This window comes from Aethalodelphis obliquidens, unplaced genomic scaffold (genome assembly GCF_003676395.1).
Source record: "Aethalodelphis obliquidens isolate GAN/ISIS:26980383/991018 unplaced genomic scaffold, ASM367639v1 scaffold15, whole genome shotgun sequence".
NCBI lineage: Eukaryota > Metazoa > Chordata > Mammalia > Artiodactyla > Delphinidae > Aethalodelphis > Aethalodelphis obliquidens.
In genome coordinates this window covers 2,863,028-2,880,680 of record NW_020837959.1, presented here as the reverse complement: position 1 = coordinate 2,880,680, position 17,653 = coordinate 2,863,028, and the positions used below count along the sequence as shown (strand labels likewise).

At 53.2% G+C, this 17,653-nt stretch overlaps 1 protein-coding gene across 2 annotated transcripts in view; it reads right to left on the bottom strand.

Moving 5' to 3' along the window:
* The window catches only part of IRS2 (insulin receptor substrate 2), a 30,179-nt gene extending 13,130 nt beyond the window's left edge, over nucleotides 1-17,049 (bottom strand). Inside the window, exons 1-2 of one of the 2 annotated variants that reach the window (XM_027115846.1) lie at nucleotides 12,474-17,049; nucleotides 5,272-7,142 (exon numbers count right to left, since the gene is read on the bottom strand). In XM_027115846.1, the coding sequence (XP_026971647.1) occupies nucleotides 7,102-7,142; nucleotides 12,474-16,524 (4,092 nt within the window). In that variant the 5' untranslated portion in view covers nucleotides 16,525-17,049 and the 3' untranslated portion in view covers nucleotides 5,272-7,101. Of the gene's footprint in view, nucleotides 1-5,271; nucleotides 7,143-12,473 lie in introns of those variants that run through there. The other variant, XM_027115847.1, reaches the window with a different exon arrangement.
* Between the last annotated feature and the right edge of the window lie 604 nt (nucleotides 17,050-17,653).

Genomic DNA, 17,653 nt, shown 5'->3' with positions numbered 1-17,653 from the left:
TTCTGAGAAGACACAGAACCAGGAAGCAGCGAGCGGACCAGAGCATCGTTCCCTACAGCCCGGCAGAGGCTCCCCTGAGGTCCACTGCTAGACCCCTTCATCCTCGGGTGGTTCCTTTAAAAAATAAGGGTAAGGGCAAGAACGTTCCCTCCTTGGAGGTTCTGAGGATGAAACACCATCTAAACACGTTATAAGGTGCTTTACAAATAACGTCTGTGTAACCGAGCATGTAATTCCACGACCAGACACTTGTGCTTTGATGGCATTGTTTATCTTGTGACAATTTCCCTCTGCCTTCCCCAGTGCAATGACATCTCAGCATATTCCTTCCCCCGGAAACTTTTAGGTCTTTTCACCTTTTACATCATATTTTTGAGAAAGAAAGTCAGGAGCTGACATATACCACACTAAGTGGAAAAAGATGCTAGGGCGAAATGATATGAAAAGTTTTTAAACACTTCCCATACTGTTCCAAAGAAACTATATTTTCCGTCTTCGCTGTTGAACGTGAACAAAGTCTTTACACTGGTTGCCCAGGCTCTACACGTCACGGTTCATTGTTAGTTCCTTCTCATCACCTACTACTCTCTCCCTGCTCCCTCTTGGTCAGCTACACGGGTCTCCTTCTGATCCTGGGACACACCAGCAACTTTCTGCCCCAGGGCCTTTGCACAGTTAGTCATTCCCTTTGCTCATATGGACTCTCCCCCTCAATACCTACAGGACTTGCTTCCTCTCCACCTTCTCCCTCTCTCTTCCCTGCCTTGTTTTCTGGAGCACTTGTTACTACCTACACTACTTCATGCTCCGAACACATGTCAACATTACGTTTATTTCCTTGGTTTCAAAGGTAGGTTTGAAGATTCGGTACTTCTGGTTTTGGGTTGTTTTTTGTTTGTTTGTTTTAGCTTGGAAGCCAAACCTCTTTCTTTCTAGCCTGCACTGTAATATTTTTCAAATGGATGAAATAGTTTTAAAGTATGCAACATGTCACAATTAGCATCTCTGTAATGAAAAAATAAGAAAACGTAACCATTTGGTTAAATCTGAAAGCTGAAGGAAGATCTAACCTTTCCCGCCTCTGTCTCTCCTGCCCCACAGGCCACCTTTCTATCCTCCCAAGGAGCCCTTATGGGAAGTGCCTGTCATTTCTTTGTTGGCTTTTTTCGGGGAAAAACAGATAAAACACACACTTTTTAAAAAGGCTCAGAGCTGCCTGCACGTGGTTTCAGGTGTGTCTTAAGAAAACAGAACTCTACTTGGAAATTAATAGGACGTCTGAAAATTAAGCAATCTTGAAGCCTGCACTATAAATAGAACTGTGATCACATGAAATGTCTGTGGATCATTTATGAGGAAAAAAACGAACTAAAATCGAAATGTTGACTTCTCACGGACAGGCAGCAGCACTGAGCACATCTTACGTGTGAGTTTTCTCAGCTTTGCAGCTACGGATGCTTCCCGTCACACAGACTACAGGTGAGCATCCTTCTTCGGCAAGAGCTGAGGGTGAGCAGGGAAGCCTCAGAAGGAACGGGAGGGGGAGTCCACTAACCTCGTGAAGTTTCTGGAATCCAAAGGCTAACAGCAAAGACAGAGCACACAGAGAAATACTGGGAGTTCTGAGGCGAGGCTACCCAGAGTTCAGAGAGGCTGACAGCTCGGAGCCGGGGCCCAGCAAGATCAAACCTGTGGTTTCTCGGAGGAGAAAACTGATGTGGAAATTCCACTTCATTGGATGGACCCCAAGTGTGTGTGGAGGACTGGGGGCGCTACACGTTTGAGTGGTTCCACCAGACTTTTCCAGCAAGGACACCTGCAGTCCCAGCAGGGACAGCCCATCCTGTGTCTTTGGCCGAGAACGGCTGAAGAGTAAATTCAGAGATGAATTCGGAACATTCCCGCTGAACGGCACGGACTCCAGACTCGTGAAGATGCGTGCTTGTCGCCCAGAGTTATTCTAGGAACCGAGTTAAACGCTCCACGCGTTTAACTTGGGTTAAACTTGGGTATTTTACTGCGGTGCTTATTTCATTGAGAACTAAATCTACTCATAAACCAGCACTACCCACAAGCTAAACCACAAATAACAGTAAGAAGGAAAACGGAAGTAAGATCTGTCCGTGCTACTGCGTCTTTACAATTTTGATTTTGACCCTCCGCACCAAAATGTCATTCTATCAGTGTTTGGAAGCTACTGCAAACTTTCAACTTGAAAAGAAAATGTTCATTTCAAAAACTTGTCAAAATAAATAAAATCGAAAGACTGTTTCAAAATTCATGAATGTTTGTATTTATAGAAGTGGGTCAATATTTCATATCGAATATTTCCACACGGTTCATTATTAAAAGTTTAAATTTTTTTTGGTTATTCAACCAGTTAAAGTGAGTTTTCTGAAACTGACTGAGATAAACGTCCAGTCTGGTTTTATAATATTCTAAAGAAAGAAGAAATACAGATTTTGCAGTTTCGCAACTAAGATATTTTGCGAAAACGCATCTAAATATTTTCAGCTGAACTGTACATTTCTTATAAGTCTAATTGGTGAAGTAAGAAGAGTTCTTTGTATTAGTTTCACCAAACTTATTTGATATAAATACTTGATAAAGTATTTGTTTAAAAAATTTGATATAAATACAACTGGAAGAGCTTATGCGTAGCTCATGGATTTGTTTTGTTTCATTTGCATGATACCAAAAGTATTAGTTTAGGTCCCTTTCATGCTGGAAAACATTTTTTAAATTACCTGCATCATATAAGAATAAAACAGAAGCCTAACACCACCACAAATCACGGTAGCAAATTATCTTTTAAAAAAATGCATCCAGGCTGTGGTATAAGAAACTGACCACTTTCCCTTTCTAGGAATTCTTCTTGCCTTAGCACTTCAGGAGCTCTGGCTGTACGTCCATCTCTGATTTTCAAACAAAATCAATGTGCACAGCACCCTCTAGTCCATGCCCTGTTTAATCCTGCTTACTGCCTGGAGTTTCTAAAATACTATATGCACAGTTTTTAAATTTAGTAAGAACGTCCTGGCCTGTTTCCAAAACTTCTCCCCCAGCTAACAATTCCCTCCATCCATCCGTCCATCCGTCTATCCATCCATCCATTCATCCACCCACCTTGGGCTCCGGAAACCCTCCAGGAAGAAAGCAGCAGGGGGCCACAGGGGGCCTGAGCCGGGCCTGGCAGGGCAGAAAACGGCTGCGTCACTCACATGACAGGTTGGGGAGGCTTCTACGACCTGGGGATCCACGGGCATCAGACGGTCACTGAGCTCAGCGTCTATTTTCAGTTGCCTTCCATCACTAGCACGGGGCCGGGAAGCCAGAGCTCCGTCCCAGGTCCTCCGAGGAAGACAAGTTTTCACAGAAGGGATCCAGACCTCATCCAGGGAAAGACTACGGGGTTTACTTACAAACACTCCCCACATAGCACATCAGCATCTAACCCGTCCGCTTTCCACCTAACTGGGAAAGTGCTCCACAGAGCCAATGCCCCCTGACAGGGTCCTCTGAGCTTTGCTTTCTTCTTATCCTGAGAAGCAGTTTCATCACTCCATTCATTCCTGACAGGGGGACAAGCATTCCCATTTTGTTATCCTGCGCCGCTGGCCGCCAGCGATGCTGGGTGGATTACTGGCGCGCGTGGCTTCTAATGGCAGGCGTGTGGCCGTCTGCTAGGAAGGAAGTGCTCTCTCTGCGGATGCTGGAGAGACTGGCAGCTCGTGTAAACACAGCCCTGAACCACTCCCCAGAGCACAAGGCTATAGATTCCCGACCACGGTTTTTCAAACATGGATAGCTGTTGTGTGAGCTGTTATGTTTGTTTATGTCTTCTTTTATGCCTTTCAAAGGGGGGTTAGAATCCATCTTAGGAAGGCAGTGCCTTCTGAAAAACCATTTCTCATCCCATAACAATGAAGTTAAGTAAGTTTTTTCTCGGAAAAAAATAAAAGATCTTAAAAACAAGAAGGGCACCGGTGAGATAATCCACTCCCCAGAAGATCACCACCTAGCAACCACTGATTATTCATGGGTCCTTAGGCAAATTCTAAAATTGTTCGTTTTCAAATAGACTCATCATCAAATAGAGTGATGACTCATCATGAAACAGTTTCTTAGGAGACTGCTAATGGCCTTATTCGTAATGACGAGTATAGGATATTTCACTTAGAGAAGAAATGCATCTTAAGGACCCCTCAAGGAATGAATGAAAACACAGCCCCATTAGATGTCAGATCAGGGCCCCAGGATGACCCACTGATAAAGAAAAAAGACTTACATTTTCCCAGATCACAGAGGCCTTTCGATTTGAATTATCCCAAGAATTTTCTTTCTTCCTCTTCTCTTTTTTTTTTTTTTTTTTTAAACACAAGTAAGCACATGATCTTGAATGTCTGCCAGGCCTTCACCCTTCTGCCACATCAGAAAACACTGCCCACATGGGCATCAGCAGCCTATTTCTCTAACTTACAGCATTCTTCCTTGTTCAAGTGTCTGCTTTCCTCTAGTTCTGTCCACCAGCATACCTTGTAGTATATGCATGAAGCCATTTCCTGCAAGGCTCCCAAATCAAAGAACAAATAGCACTTCTACAAACACTAAACCATTCTAGAGGGAACAGGCCATATCCTAGGAGAAAGGTATTCATCTCCACACAAAGGCCCACAGAGACAGAGCAAACCTATTCTTTCCTGATAATATTTACAAACATCTCTACCCACTAATTAAATCAGTGACCTTGGAAAAGACGCATGACCTCCCTCGGCCTCTGTTTTCACAACCTTAAAATGAGTTACATTAGACGGATGGTTCTCAACTCCTCTCCCTCAAAATGACCTTGTATTTTTTTTTCCTGTCACCACTCTGTGTGGAGAGAGTTTTCAAGCATTTAGTGTTGTGGGGGGTGGGGGGGGATCTTATCAAGTACAATATACAGTTTGCTTTACTAAAACAAAGACAGCGGGAGGAATATAAGTTTTCCAACTCTGCAGACCACTGGAAGTCCAGGAAGAGAGCCTGAGAGGCCCCAGAAGAAACGACCAACCAACATTTTGATTCAGCTCTGAAATTCACCAACATCACAAGAGCTTTGAAAACAATGTCGAATCCTGAGCTCTTCCAACTGGCAGGTGTGGAAAACAGTTTTAAAAATGAGGGGGACTTCCCTGGTGGTCCAGTGGTTAAGATTTTGCCTTCCAACGCAGGGGGTGAGGGTACGATTCCTGGTCAGGGAGCTAAGATCCCACATGCCTCGCGGCCAAAAAACCCAAACATAAAACAGAAGCAATATTGCAACAAAGTCAATAAAGACTTTAAAAGTGGTCCACATCAAAAAAAACCAAAAACGAAAAAAAGAGGGAGCTTTCTGAAACTAACATGACCTTGTAAATCAACTGTACTAAAATAAAAATTAGAAAATAAAATAAAAAATACATTTTTAAAAAATGACAGAGCTTTCCTTATTGTCCGGTCTTCCTGCTTTTAGCTGTCCCCATCTTACTCTGAATGAATAACGTGTGGAAGAAAAGAGAGAGAAATTAAGTTACTGCCACCAAGTGAAATAAAAACCCAGCTGTTAACTTGAAAGCTGCCTAAGGCCGATCTACGGTAAAATCCCAAGGTCACTATTGTATATGAGCTTCCAAAGTAGACAGTGTGTAGGACTTGGATAAGATGGGATATAAGATAAAGAGCACTGGTACAACAGCGTCTTCGTGCGGTTCAACCCATCACTACCCTTTTCTGTCTCAGGGATTCCCAGGCAAGTCACTGGGACTCTCTAAGCTGCAGGTTCCTCGTTCCAAAAATGGAGATCCAGGCGGCCCTCCTATGACACAGGGCTTTTGGAGTATTACGTGAGACTTTATGTATGAAAATGTCTTAACGCTATAAAGTGAAAAAAAAAATACTTTTTGGATTTTAAACACTTCTTTTGATTGAAAGGGGAGAGGGGCATGCAATTATCTTTCCATATTGATCAGAACAACGGTTACGTTTTCATCATCTCATCGACTTCAGCAGCATTCTTTCAAAATCATTCACTGTCCACCGAGTTTTGGGGATCGTTAGTTACACTTATAATTTGGAGGCAAAAGATGGGTGGATTTAAGTAAGTACTTTTGAATTTGCATAGAGAAAGCACTGTGTTGCATTCATGAATAGTAAAGATTATGCAGTGATTCTATGCAAAAGTGTAAGTCATTCTTGAGCTATACATATGGATTTTAAGGTAATCATTAAAATCACTAATATAATGAACTCTATCATAATACCTATTTTTTTTCACATTGGAAAGATTGAAATTTAGTACTATACCATAGTAACTCACTCAAGCAGTTGTACTTACAATACCATATGGATAGATTAAAGTAACAGTAAAACTATAGTTATACTTAAGGTTCTAAAGTTTTAACGCGATTAGAGAACACATTATCATTCAGTATTGGAGCTTCAATTATGAAAATAATATCCAGAGCCAGCCTCTGGGAGCACAACTGGATGCGATATTATGAAGCTACACACATGTACACACACACACACATATCACCCCAAAAGAGTAATTATTTATTTCCCCCAAATTTGGTACTCTTTAAAACTGACACTAAAAAGCCCAGTATTTACAAAATGCCGTACACGTAATCATTCATCTTTAAGGTCTATCATGGATCACAATATTTGACCAAATATTCCAAATTTCAGTAAAAGCACCAGAAGCAAATCGCATCTCTGGGCATAAACATCACCTATGGCATAAGAAAACTGGGCCAAGTCTGAAGACACGTTTGCCTGATCAACTTTCACAAAGTCTCTGGACAGGTAAAAGCGACCTGATACAAAGTTAACATTTCCTAGTCCAATAGAAAAGACATCGAGAGCCGCTGACTTAACCACTGTATCATTTGTAAAAGTGCAGCCTGTAAGTCTTAACCCAATTCCATTTCAGCAGAATGCAATGAATTCAGTTCTGATGCAATGAATTCAATTAAATGAGACGGCCAAGCACAGAAGTATCTTGTATTATTCGCACCCACAGAGCAAAATGCTAGTGTCCAACATAGACTCCAGCTCTGTTCACACTTTCTTCTGTGCCCGTTATTTCAGTGCACAGTTCATGGAAGTCTCTGCAGCCACATCTAGAAAGAAATGGAATCATCAGGAGCAATTATCAGCCTCAGCATTTCCTCCATCTTGAGTGATGACTTCACCAGTTCTCTTCAGAAAAAATCTACCGCTGAACTCTGTCTACAATAATCGACCTGGAGTGATTCAGAATAATCACTGCCACCTTGAAGAATACGTTCAAATTAATGAAACGAACACAGAAAGAATCTTCCCATTGAAATGTGGCTATTCTCATAAAACCTACCACCTGATCGAAAACATGTTTATATCCGCTGATCTTGGAGGTTCAGAAAATTCCGTTTGGTGGAGAAGAATGCCAGCATTCAAAGGCCTTGCCCAACTTGTACGGAAACGTGCATTCTGCTCATGTCTGCAGTAGATAAAGTCTGCAGAGGATTCACCTATCACAGGAGCCCCAGTGAAGACGGGGCTGTGGGGAAGGGCACGCTGGTCCCCTTCCCTCCGAGCTTCCCCAACTTGGTGTACTTGGCAAAGCAGATAAAGGAGTCAAGGTACATTTTCCCTTAAGTTTCTGAGGTGAAATGGGAACACCTGATTCCGTGCTACCCAAAAAAACAAAACAAAAAACCCTCTCTACTTGCCAAATCTGATACCAAAAGTTAACCGGCTCTTGGGACTCTGCTGCTACAGAAAACGCATTAGTGGGAATTTTAACAGAAAACCCATTATCCCCGTGCTGGTCCTGAACCTTTCGCAAGTTCTTTTCAGAAAGAGATTCATTTTAATACTAAGAGTTCTAAAGAAAATAAAGCATTAATTACCTATGAAAATTCCTCTTCTGGGGGTTAGTGGGCCTGTGGAAGAACAAAAGAAACGCTGGAGGTTTTCCTACCCAGTTTGACAACCAGTCAAATCAAAACAGGGCAGGAGTGATCACCCTCATTAAATCAACCCTGAAGACTGAAGCCCCAGGCCAAACAATGGCCGATTCAGCAACTCACAGTTTAAGGGTTCTGCTTTTCTCATAAGGCACCCCATGTTAGGAGCAATACTGTCAATTTTAAAAAACCTATATTCCAGTTACACGTTTTTCATCTTGACACTATCTCTTACAAGCACCTCGCAAAAGGGCATCAGAAAGTACGGTCCTGATGTAGTTTCAGGATCGGAATGCTCTTGTCCTTAATTGTTATTTTACTCTGTAATTTAAAACACTACTTCATGACAATTGATAATTATCTAGGAAAAGAAAAATCTCAAGTGAAACAAAGAGGGGGAAAAACAATGGTTCTCGGAGACTGGAGTAAAACCAGCCACCAAAACAGAGAAGGCCTGAATTTCTTAGGAAGGTACCGGCCCCACGTTCAGACAACTTTGAGCATCCCGGTTTTTAATTAAGAACACCCGTTTACAAAAGTGCCTTCCCTGTACATAAGCATCGGTAGCGTCGCTGGATCTATTAACACGCTGAACCGCTCCGGATGTTGACAACCTCCTGGGCCTCCCAGGGGCCCTGAGCACAGGAGGAGAGGGTTATAAGGACCCCATTCTACAGACAGAGAAAGTGGGATTAAATGGCTTTCCTCTCTTGCACGTGACTCACGCAGCACGGCAACTAGACACCTGGCTTCCTGATTCCTGGGCTAGTGTTCCACACACCCTGCTTCCTGCTCCGAAGTACTATTTTGGTAAAGGTTTCTCTTTCAATAAAGGAACTAGAACAAGTCATGTGACTTTCATTCAGGAAAGCCTGTGTGTGTTTTCATTAGCACCTTAGTTGTCTGTTCCTGGGAACAGGGTGGGAACAGGGCACGGATTACCTTATTATGACAAGAGCTAGCCAACCAAAGCAGAAAAGCTTGCACGACAGGAAAAATAAAGCGTGTGTGGTTTGTCAAGTCATCTCCTTGGAGTTCTAAAAATATTCAAGCCCCTTGCTTTAAGACTTCAACAGACAATACTTTGAAACGTGCCTTGTGACTCTGCTGCCCCTTCAGAAACAATTGTGTTGCTCTCTCATCCCTGGATTCTTTCACTGTGGGAGGTGAATAAACAGTCCTTTTATGGAACAAATTTAAATACAGATGCTTTCGGGGTAATTCTTATCTGATCTGCCTTGTACCTACAGATAAACCAATTCTAGAACAAAAACCCCACTAAAGAGAAATAGCAAAATAGCACAGTTTATGGTATACACCGATCTACAACCCTAACGACCAAATATACAAAGTTCATTTTAAAAAGTGGCTTTAAAGCACAGTGACTCCAGTAGCATAGTTTCAGTTCCCAAACAACAATACTCTAAAGATTGGTTGTATTTGTTCCCATACACACCCACAAAACACAGGGTAGGTAACCTTCTCCCGGCTCCCAAGTAAGGTGCATAGTTTCGAGGTAAATTTGTACCTGCTCTGCAGGACCTACAGATACATACACACCCATCTGTGTCAATCTAAGGCGTGCTAACTTTTGAATCGGCTCCACCATTGAAACCCCACCGCCATCCCCAATTCTATTGGAAACAACCATCAGACACTGCTGGGACCTTACCTCTTTGTCACCACCTCTCCAAATACCAAACGCTAGCCCCCCAAGGGACCCCGAATGGTTCCACTTCAGCATAACTCGTGAAGTTTTTCCACGCGGAACCCAAGGAGCTGGATGTGGAAACACGGCCACTTCCGAGAGTCAGGGCAGCACACCCAATGACTCAGGAAGTTCATTTTCCATTTTCTCTTCAAAGAAATGCTTTGCAAGTCTTCCTTCCATAAACCGTGCTCTCAAACAACACTTATCTCCTGTGCACTTTTTATCTATCAGCATCACAGACAAATGTCTACGCGTAAACGTGAGTTCAGTAAAAGTGGATGTTCGTTCTGGGTTTCTCCACAGTCCCCTTCTGGCTCCACAAAATGCAATTTAGTTTCCCCGTTAATTAAGATGAGATGCCCGTCTTCCCTACCCTACTGTTCTCTGTGCTCAAATTAGTTTACTAGAAATCCATTTAGCATGTAGTCCTTTTTTCCAAAAAAAAAAAAAAATGTGGTTTGGGCACAATGGACCAATTGTAGTTATCCATTTTGCTTAAAAATAGTCTTTTTTCCTTCTTAAGAGAGTGTTTACATTAACGCCCACAGAGACTCTGGACAACCAGCAATCCAAAGCGATCTCTCATCTTTGTTCAGCCACCACCGAACATACAAACTGCTGTTTTGATTTCAGAATCCTGAATCCTATAGGTTGTAAGGAATTTTATACTGGTGGGAAATCTGAAACAAAACAGGCCAAATCAGGCCTCTCATAAACTTATCTCTTGCGGTTTAACATTTTCCCTCATCTGAAAAGGGCATTATATTAGACGTGAATCACGTTTCTGAAAGTATCTACTTTATCGGAAAGGCCTTGAATCCTTTCAGGCCTGGAGGTGCGCGCTCCAGCTCGTTCGCCCTGTGACTGCAAGAAACGCCTCCCAGGGCCCTCCTCAATCCAGTCCAGGTTTTTCCCGCCTACTCGACCAGAAGCAGTAAGAGGTGTTGTGTTCTCAGGCTGTTTTTCTGATTAGAATCAGATTTCAGCAAAATGTACTTTCGTGCTCAGGATGGCCTATACCCATTCCCGTGTGTACAGATTTCTCCTCCACTCAAGTCTAGTTACGCTGGTGTGCATCTTGGACGGCAGCTAATCACCCTTCAAGTCCCAGACACACGCGCAATTTTTCAGATGCACCTGTAGGGCTTCAGTTAACTCCAAGCAAAGTGACCTTCCGCTGAGCATCGTTTATGGGACACATCCTGACAGCTTCCAGGAGGCTTCGTTAGATGCTGAAGCACCACACTCTGATAGCTCTCCGTGACTCTTTTTATCTCGTGTTCCACAATTTTAATAAAAAAGCAGGTAGCGTTTCCTCTGTTATATTGGATTTCCAGGGTATCCACTCTACAGCTATAACTTTAAATCCCGTGGATACTAGAAAACACATGCTGGATTCAGATGGCATTAGAGGGCTCTGTTCACTTTTAGAAAAAAAGGTGTACGGATCCCCAAGCTACCTCAATCGTCAGCCTGTAACCCTTGCAGACTGTTGACCTCGGACCAGCATCTAAGACGTGTTCTCTGCTCTGTGTTCTGCGGTTCCCATAAAGCCTCTATCTTCCTGACAACGCTGCACAGAAGCGGCTACAAAATTAAAGAAGAAACTCTCTTGAGCCCCCCCGCCCCCCCCACCTCTCCTCCACCGCATCATTCAAAGTTTGAGACAGTCAGAACCTCTGAGACAGTCAGGACGCACCTGCAGGTGCAAGGCAAGCACACCTCTCTCCTTTTGGATCTGTGATGAGACTGCAAAGAACAATACTGGACACCATCCCATCCAATGGTTCCTGAGAAGACCAGCATGGTCGTCTTTCACTGTCTCCTCTGAAGCCCACATTCACATCACCTGGGCGGCTGAAAAATGCTGGGGGCCTGGGCCCCGCCCACTGGCCGCTTCACATGACTGTGCCTGGGCTGCCCCCATAGGCCATTTCTCAAGCCTACTCAGGCGGTCTAACTGGGTCAGGTGCTCCCAGCCATGGTCCCCAAACTGGCAGCACCAGTACAACCTGGGGGCTTCTTAGGAAAAGCACACTGGGAGCCGCATCCCAGACCCACTGCACTGGAATCTCGGGGATCCACCTAGCCCGGCCGTCCGGGGCTCAGCAAACTCTCCAGGTGACTCCCAGGTGGGCTCGAGTTGGAGAACCACTGCTTTTGAGCTGTGTTTAAGCAGCGTCACCATTTCAGCTTGTTCGGAGCAAAGGAACGTCTCTGGTGGGAAAGCTCCCACAGGCTACGTGTAAACTTGAAATGGTTCGCTGTTCCCTGCAACAGTCACCAAAATGGATGTGCGTTTCCTAAACAACTTCTGGGCCCGTGTTTTATAAACTCTGAGGCTCGGCGAGAGTCAGCCGGGCCCGGCTCCAGGAAAACAAAGAGAAAGGTGAAGGCTGCGGCCTGGGAGCTACTGGAACTTCAAGTCCCCTCCCGGCACAAGTTTCCCGCCTCTCAGATGGAGAAGACCCCCTCTGCCGCCTGCCTCCCCCCGGGGGGCTGACCTGGGGGCACCCGCCAGGTGTGTTCATGGGAAGACGGGGAGTCTGGGCCCAAGAAAACAAATCAAAAGTCTCCCGAGTCCAAAGATTCCCACTCAACTCAAAGACGACCTGAGCGCTCCTGGCAAGGTCCCTGAGGTTCGAGAGCTGACATCGGCCCACAGTGAAACAGAACAGGAAACCTGCGCCCGCACTCTGGCATTTAGGTCGAGGTACCAAAGAAGGGAAGAGGCTTTAGCCACGGACGCCCTCGCGTGCCCACCCTTCTTCCACCAGCCGCAGGGGTCTCACCTTTCACGACCGTGGCCTCTTTCAGGTGATGCGTCAAGAAGTCGAGGCTGGCGTAGGTGCTGGCGGAGGGCAGGGCGCCAGGGCCGGGCCCCACACACACCCCGCCGGTGCTGCCGGCCCCTACCGCGCCGATGAGGCCCCCGAGGCTCCGGGTCCGGCCCCAGGCGCTCTTGTCTCCCGTCTGAGGATGCTGCTGAGGCTGCTGCGGGGACGGCGACAGCCCCGGCTCGTCCCTCACGTCGATGGCGATGTAGTTGAGGCCGTTCTGGAAGCCAGCAGAAGTCTCCCGGCGCATCGGCGAGCCACTGCCCCCGGGGCAGCCGACCAAGCCCCCGGGCTGGCTCGGCGTCCAGGGCCGCGCCTGCGGGTGTGGCGGCGGCGGCAACTGGCGGGGGGACGTGGGGGGCTCGTCACCGCCACCCAGGACGCTGCCGCCGCCCCCTTCGCCACTTTTCCTGAGAGACACGTTCTCCACCGAGGCCGAGTTGTGGCGCTTGGGGTTGTGGGCGAAGGACGGGGACACGGGGGTCACAGTGGTGGTCGAGGAGAAGGTCTCCGAGCTGTGGCGGCGGCGGCCCCCTTGCGGGTCCGCACGGATGACCTTGGCCCCGCGGTGCGGGTCTGGGGGCTGGCTGGCTTGCAGGAAGGCCTCAACCCCCGACAACTGGTCCATGAGGCTTAGCCTCTTCAGGCCGGACACGGGGCTGCTCACGCGGGCCCCGTCGGGCTTCGGGGGCGCGGCGATCGGTTGCGGCGGCGTGGCAGCCACGCCGAAGGCCATCTCGGTGTAGTCGTCGCTGTCGCCCGCCCCCGAGGATGGAGAGGAGGCCGCGCCAGGGCCCTGGGAGGGTGGTGCCGGAGGCAGGCGGTACAGCTCTCCGGGCGGGGGCGGCGGGGGCGCCGGCTGCAGGGCCGAGGAGGGGGCGGCGGGGCGCGGGGGCAGCGGCGGGTACGCGGAGGCCTCGGGGGACAGGAGGGCGTCCAGAGAGCCCACGGGGTCCCCGGCCTGGCCGCCCGGCTGGGGTGACTTGGGCGAGCTGAAGTCGAGGTTCATGTAGTCGGAGAGCGGGGAGCGCTGCCGGCTGTCGCCGCTCGTGCCCGGGGTGCCCGAGCCCAGCGATGAGGCCGGGCTGCCGGCGGACAGCAGCGACGACGACGAGGCAGCCGAGGCCAGCAGCGGGGGCGCGGGCGGCGATAGGCGCGCGCCCGCCTCGCCGAAGTCGATGTTGATGTACTCGCCCGGGCTCTTGGGCTCGGGCGGCAGGGGGTACTCGTGCATGCGGGGCAGGGTCTGCAGCCCCTCCAGGGACAGGCGCGTGGGCCGCGTGGCCCGGCAGCGCTGGCCCAGGAAGCCCTCCAGGCGGCCGCTGCCGCTGCCACCGGGCCTCCCGGGCGAAGGCACCGCCTGGTGGGGTGGCTGCGGGTGGCCACCGCCGCCCCCTGCCCCGGCCGCGAAGGCGCCGGCTGGCTGCGTGGACCCCGGGCCGGCCGTCGACTCCAGCCGCTCCTCCTCCAGGATGCGCCCCACGGGGGAGCTCATGAGCACGTACTGGTCGTTGTCCCCGTTGCAGGTGTAGGCGGCCTTGTAGGAGCGCGGCAGGGAGCTGTAGCAGTAGCCGGGGACGCCCCGGAGCATCTCCCCGCCGCCGCCGGCGTGCAGGGCGGCCGAGAAGAAGTCGGGCGGGGTGCCCGAGGCTCCCGCGTCGCCGGGGGACATGTTGAGGTAGTCCCCGTTTGGAAGCAGCCTGCCGTCGGCGGCGCTCTCCACGGACAGCTTGGAGCCTCCGCACCACATGCGCATGTACCCGCTGTCCTCCGGGGAGCTCTCGGCCGGGGAGCTGGTCTTGTAGCCGCCCCCGCTCCCCGGGAAGGCCCTGCTGGCGGCAGACGCGGGCGTGGGCCCCGCGGCTCCCGTGGGGGGCAAGGCCGCGACGGCGGCGCGCGGCTGCAGGATCTGCTTCGGGGCGGACACGCTGGTGGGGCTCATGGGCATGTAGTCGTCGCTCTTGCAGCTCCCGCCGCCGCCCGCGAGGGCCACGCCGGGGGTCATGGGCATGTAGCCGTCGTCCGTGCCCAGGTTACTGCTGGAGCTCCTGTGCGACCCGATCTCGATGTCGCCGTAGTCCTCGGGGTAGGGGTGGTAGGCCACTTTGGGGGAGGACGCGGGGCACGACGGGCAGAGGCGGCCTGAGCTGCCGGAGAAGGTGGCCCGCATCAGGGTGTATTCATCCAGGGACGCGGAGGAGGGCTGGGGCACTGGCCGCTGCCGGGCAGGCGTGGTCAGGGAGTAGGTCCTCTTCCTCAGCCCCCTGTCCAAGTCCTGGGCCCCGTCCCCGGAGACTCTGCGGTAGGGTCGGCCGCAGTGGCTCAGGGGCCGGTCCATGGTCATGTACCCGTACAGCTCGCCCCCGCTGCCGTCCCTGGCCGGGGGCGTCTCGGCGATGGACTCGGGCGTGTTGCTCCTGAGACTGCAGAAGGCTCTCAGGTCCCCAGGGCTCGAGCCGTACTCGTCCAGGGACATGAAGCCAGGGTCGCTGGGGGAGCCCGAGGCCGAGGCGCTGCCGCTGGAGGGTCGCTGGGGGTGCAGGGGGTGCTGCATGTGCGGGTGCGGGCCCGGGGGCGGCGGGTAGGAGCCCGAGCCGTGCCCGCTGCTGGACGACAGGCTGCCGGGGCTGGTGGCGGCCGCCGGGGGCGAGTGCGCCACGGGCATGGACATGGAGCGGCTGTGCTGCAGGGCGCCCCCTGCCGGCGCCAGCGTCACCTTGCTCGCGCGGCCGCCGCAGCCGCCGCTCAGGGTGTGCGAGCGGCTCAGGGGCGCGCGCACCGGCCCCGGGCTCAGGGGGCTCCCCGCCACCGACACCGGCCTGCCGCCCGCCGCCCCGGCCCCCGCCGCCACGCCGCCGTCGCCCTCGCTGGCCGTGCGCACTCGGCACGAGCTGCACTTGGCGGCCGGCGGTGTGGCGGCCAAGCTGTCGGTGCGCGAGCGGCGCACCAGGCCCGTCTGGCTGGGGGGCAGGTTGACCAGGTGGTGGTGGCGACGCGCGCCGGGGACGCTGATGGGGTGCGTGGCCGACGAGCCGGACGACTGGCTCTTGCTGCGCGGCCGGAACTCGAAGAGCTCCTTGAGCGCCTTCATGGCCTCCAGGATGGTCTCGTGGATGTTCTGCGCCACCACCGAGTCGTCTGCCTGCATCCACAGCTCACCGGGGCCCGTCACGGCCGAGCGGCCCACCTCGATGAAGAAGAAGCTGTCCGAGTGACCGCAGCGGCGGATGTTCATCAGCTGCAGCGTCACCGACGGCTGCTCGCAGTTGAGCTTCACGAAGCCGATGGTGCGCGCCGACAGGCACAGGCGGTACACGCCCGTCAGGTTCTTGCTCTGGCCCAGGCCTTTGGGCTTCAGGTTCACCTGCCACACCTCACGGTAGGCGGCCGTGGCGGGCGCCACCAGCCCGTAGCTGTCATCGGCCGCGGCGGCGGCGGCGACGGCGGCGCCGGCCGAGCCGCCCAGGGCGCCGGGCAGGGAGGCGCTGCAGGACGCGGAGGGGGCGGCGGCGGCGGCGGCGGCGGGGGGCGCGTCGCCGGCGCTCGCTCGGCCCTCGCTGACCAGGTCGGTGAGCGCGCGGTACCAGCCCTCCTGCTCCTGCTCGTTCTCGGCCGCCACTGCGAAGTACTCGTCCTTGGTGTAGAGGGCGATCAGATACTTGTGCTTGGCGTCGGCGCGCTTGTTGATGTTCAGGCAGCAGTCGAGCGCGATGACCCGCTTCGGGGCGCCCGCTTTGCTCCGCCACTTCTTCTCGCTCTCGTAGTACTCGAGCCGCGGCGGCTGCGGCGCCGGCCCCCCGCCCGCTGTCGCCGCCGCCGCCGCCTCGTCGCCGCCCGCTCCGGGTCCGCGCAGCACGAAGAAGCGCTTGTGGCCGTGCTTCTGCTTGCGCAGGTAGCCGCACTTGCGCACGCCGCTGTTGTTGTTGTTGTTGTTGTGGTTGAGGTTGAGGTTGGGGCCGTCGCCACCCGCCGGCCCGGGGCGCCCGTTCATCGGCGGGCTCGCCATCACCGGCGCTTCAGGCCGCGCCGCCCGGCCCGGCGTGGAGGGGCCGGGGGGAGCGGAGGGGGCGCGGGCGGCTCCCTCCCCCCCTGCTCGCCCGCCGGAGCCCGCGTCCCTCGGGCCCAGGAGGTGGGGAAGGTTCGGGGAGGCCCGCCGGGTGGAGGGCGGGGGGCCGGCACCGCGCGGTGGCGCAGCGCCCTCCGCGCTCCGGGGCCCCAGAGGATGCCCGGCGCGGGCGGCGGCGGCGGCAGCGGCCGCTGCCTCCCGGGCTCTCGGGCGGCGCCTGGGGCTCGCGGGCTGGGCCGAGAGTCGGGGGTCCCCGAGCCTCGGGGCCGAGCCTAAGGCGCGCCCGGCCGCACGGGTCCTGCCGCCGCGCCGCGCTCCGGGGTGCCGGGGTGTGCCCCGGTACTCGGGGTCCGCGCCGCCGCCGCCGGGGCTGCTGCTGCTGGTGCTGCCAACGGCGACCCGGGCTCGTCGCGGTCCCCGCCGCACAGTGAGTAACACATCGCGCACCGAGTGACTGAACTAAGAAGAGCAAAACAACATGTGACTCGGCGTTACGCAGGCACACACGGCGCGGCCCGCCCCGCCCCGCCGCCCGCATTGGCGCCGCGCTCCGCGACGGACGGCTCGCACGGCCAATAGGCGCGGGGCGCGGGGGGGGGCGGGGCGGGCCGCGCACCCCGCCCCGCCCCCCTTTCTCCCGGGGCCGCGTTTCCCGCCGTCCCCTCCCCCTCCCGCGGAGGCCAGGGCCCGGGTCGGGTGGGGGCCGGCTCGGGCCTCATTAATCAGAGGCTCGTTGTGGATGCCGGCGGAGGAGATGCCACCCAGGGCGGGAAAAGGGGCGCGCGGGAGGGGCGGGGGCCGGCGGCCGACGCGCGGAGGGCCCTGCCCTCCCGCCTTTGACTCAATTAATTGGGCTGGGAGCTTCCGCCAGGGAGGGGACTGGGGTGGGCGGTGGGGGGGGGGGGGGGTTGGGACTGCAGGGGGCGGGGGCCGGCGGAGATCAAGGGCCGACACCGCCCGCCAGGGTTCGGTGCGTGGGAGGGGACGGTGGCACCGCACTCGGGCCCCGCATCGCCTCGCCGCCGCCCCACTAGCGGGGGCCAAGATAGGGGCAGTGAACTTGGCCGCC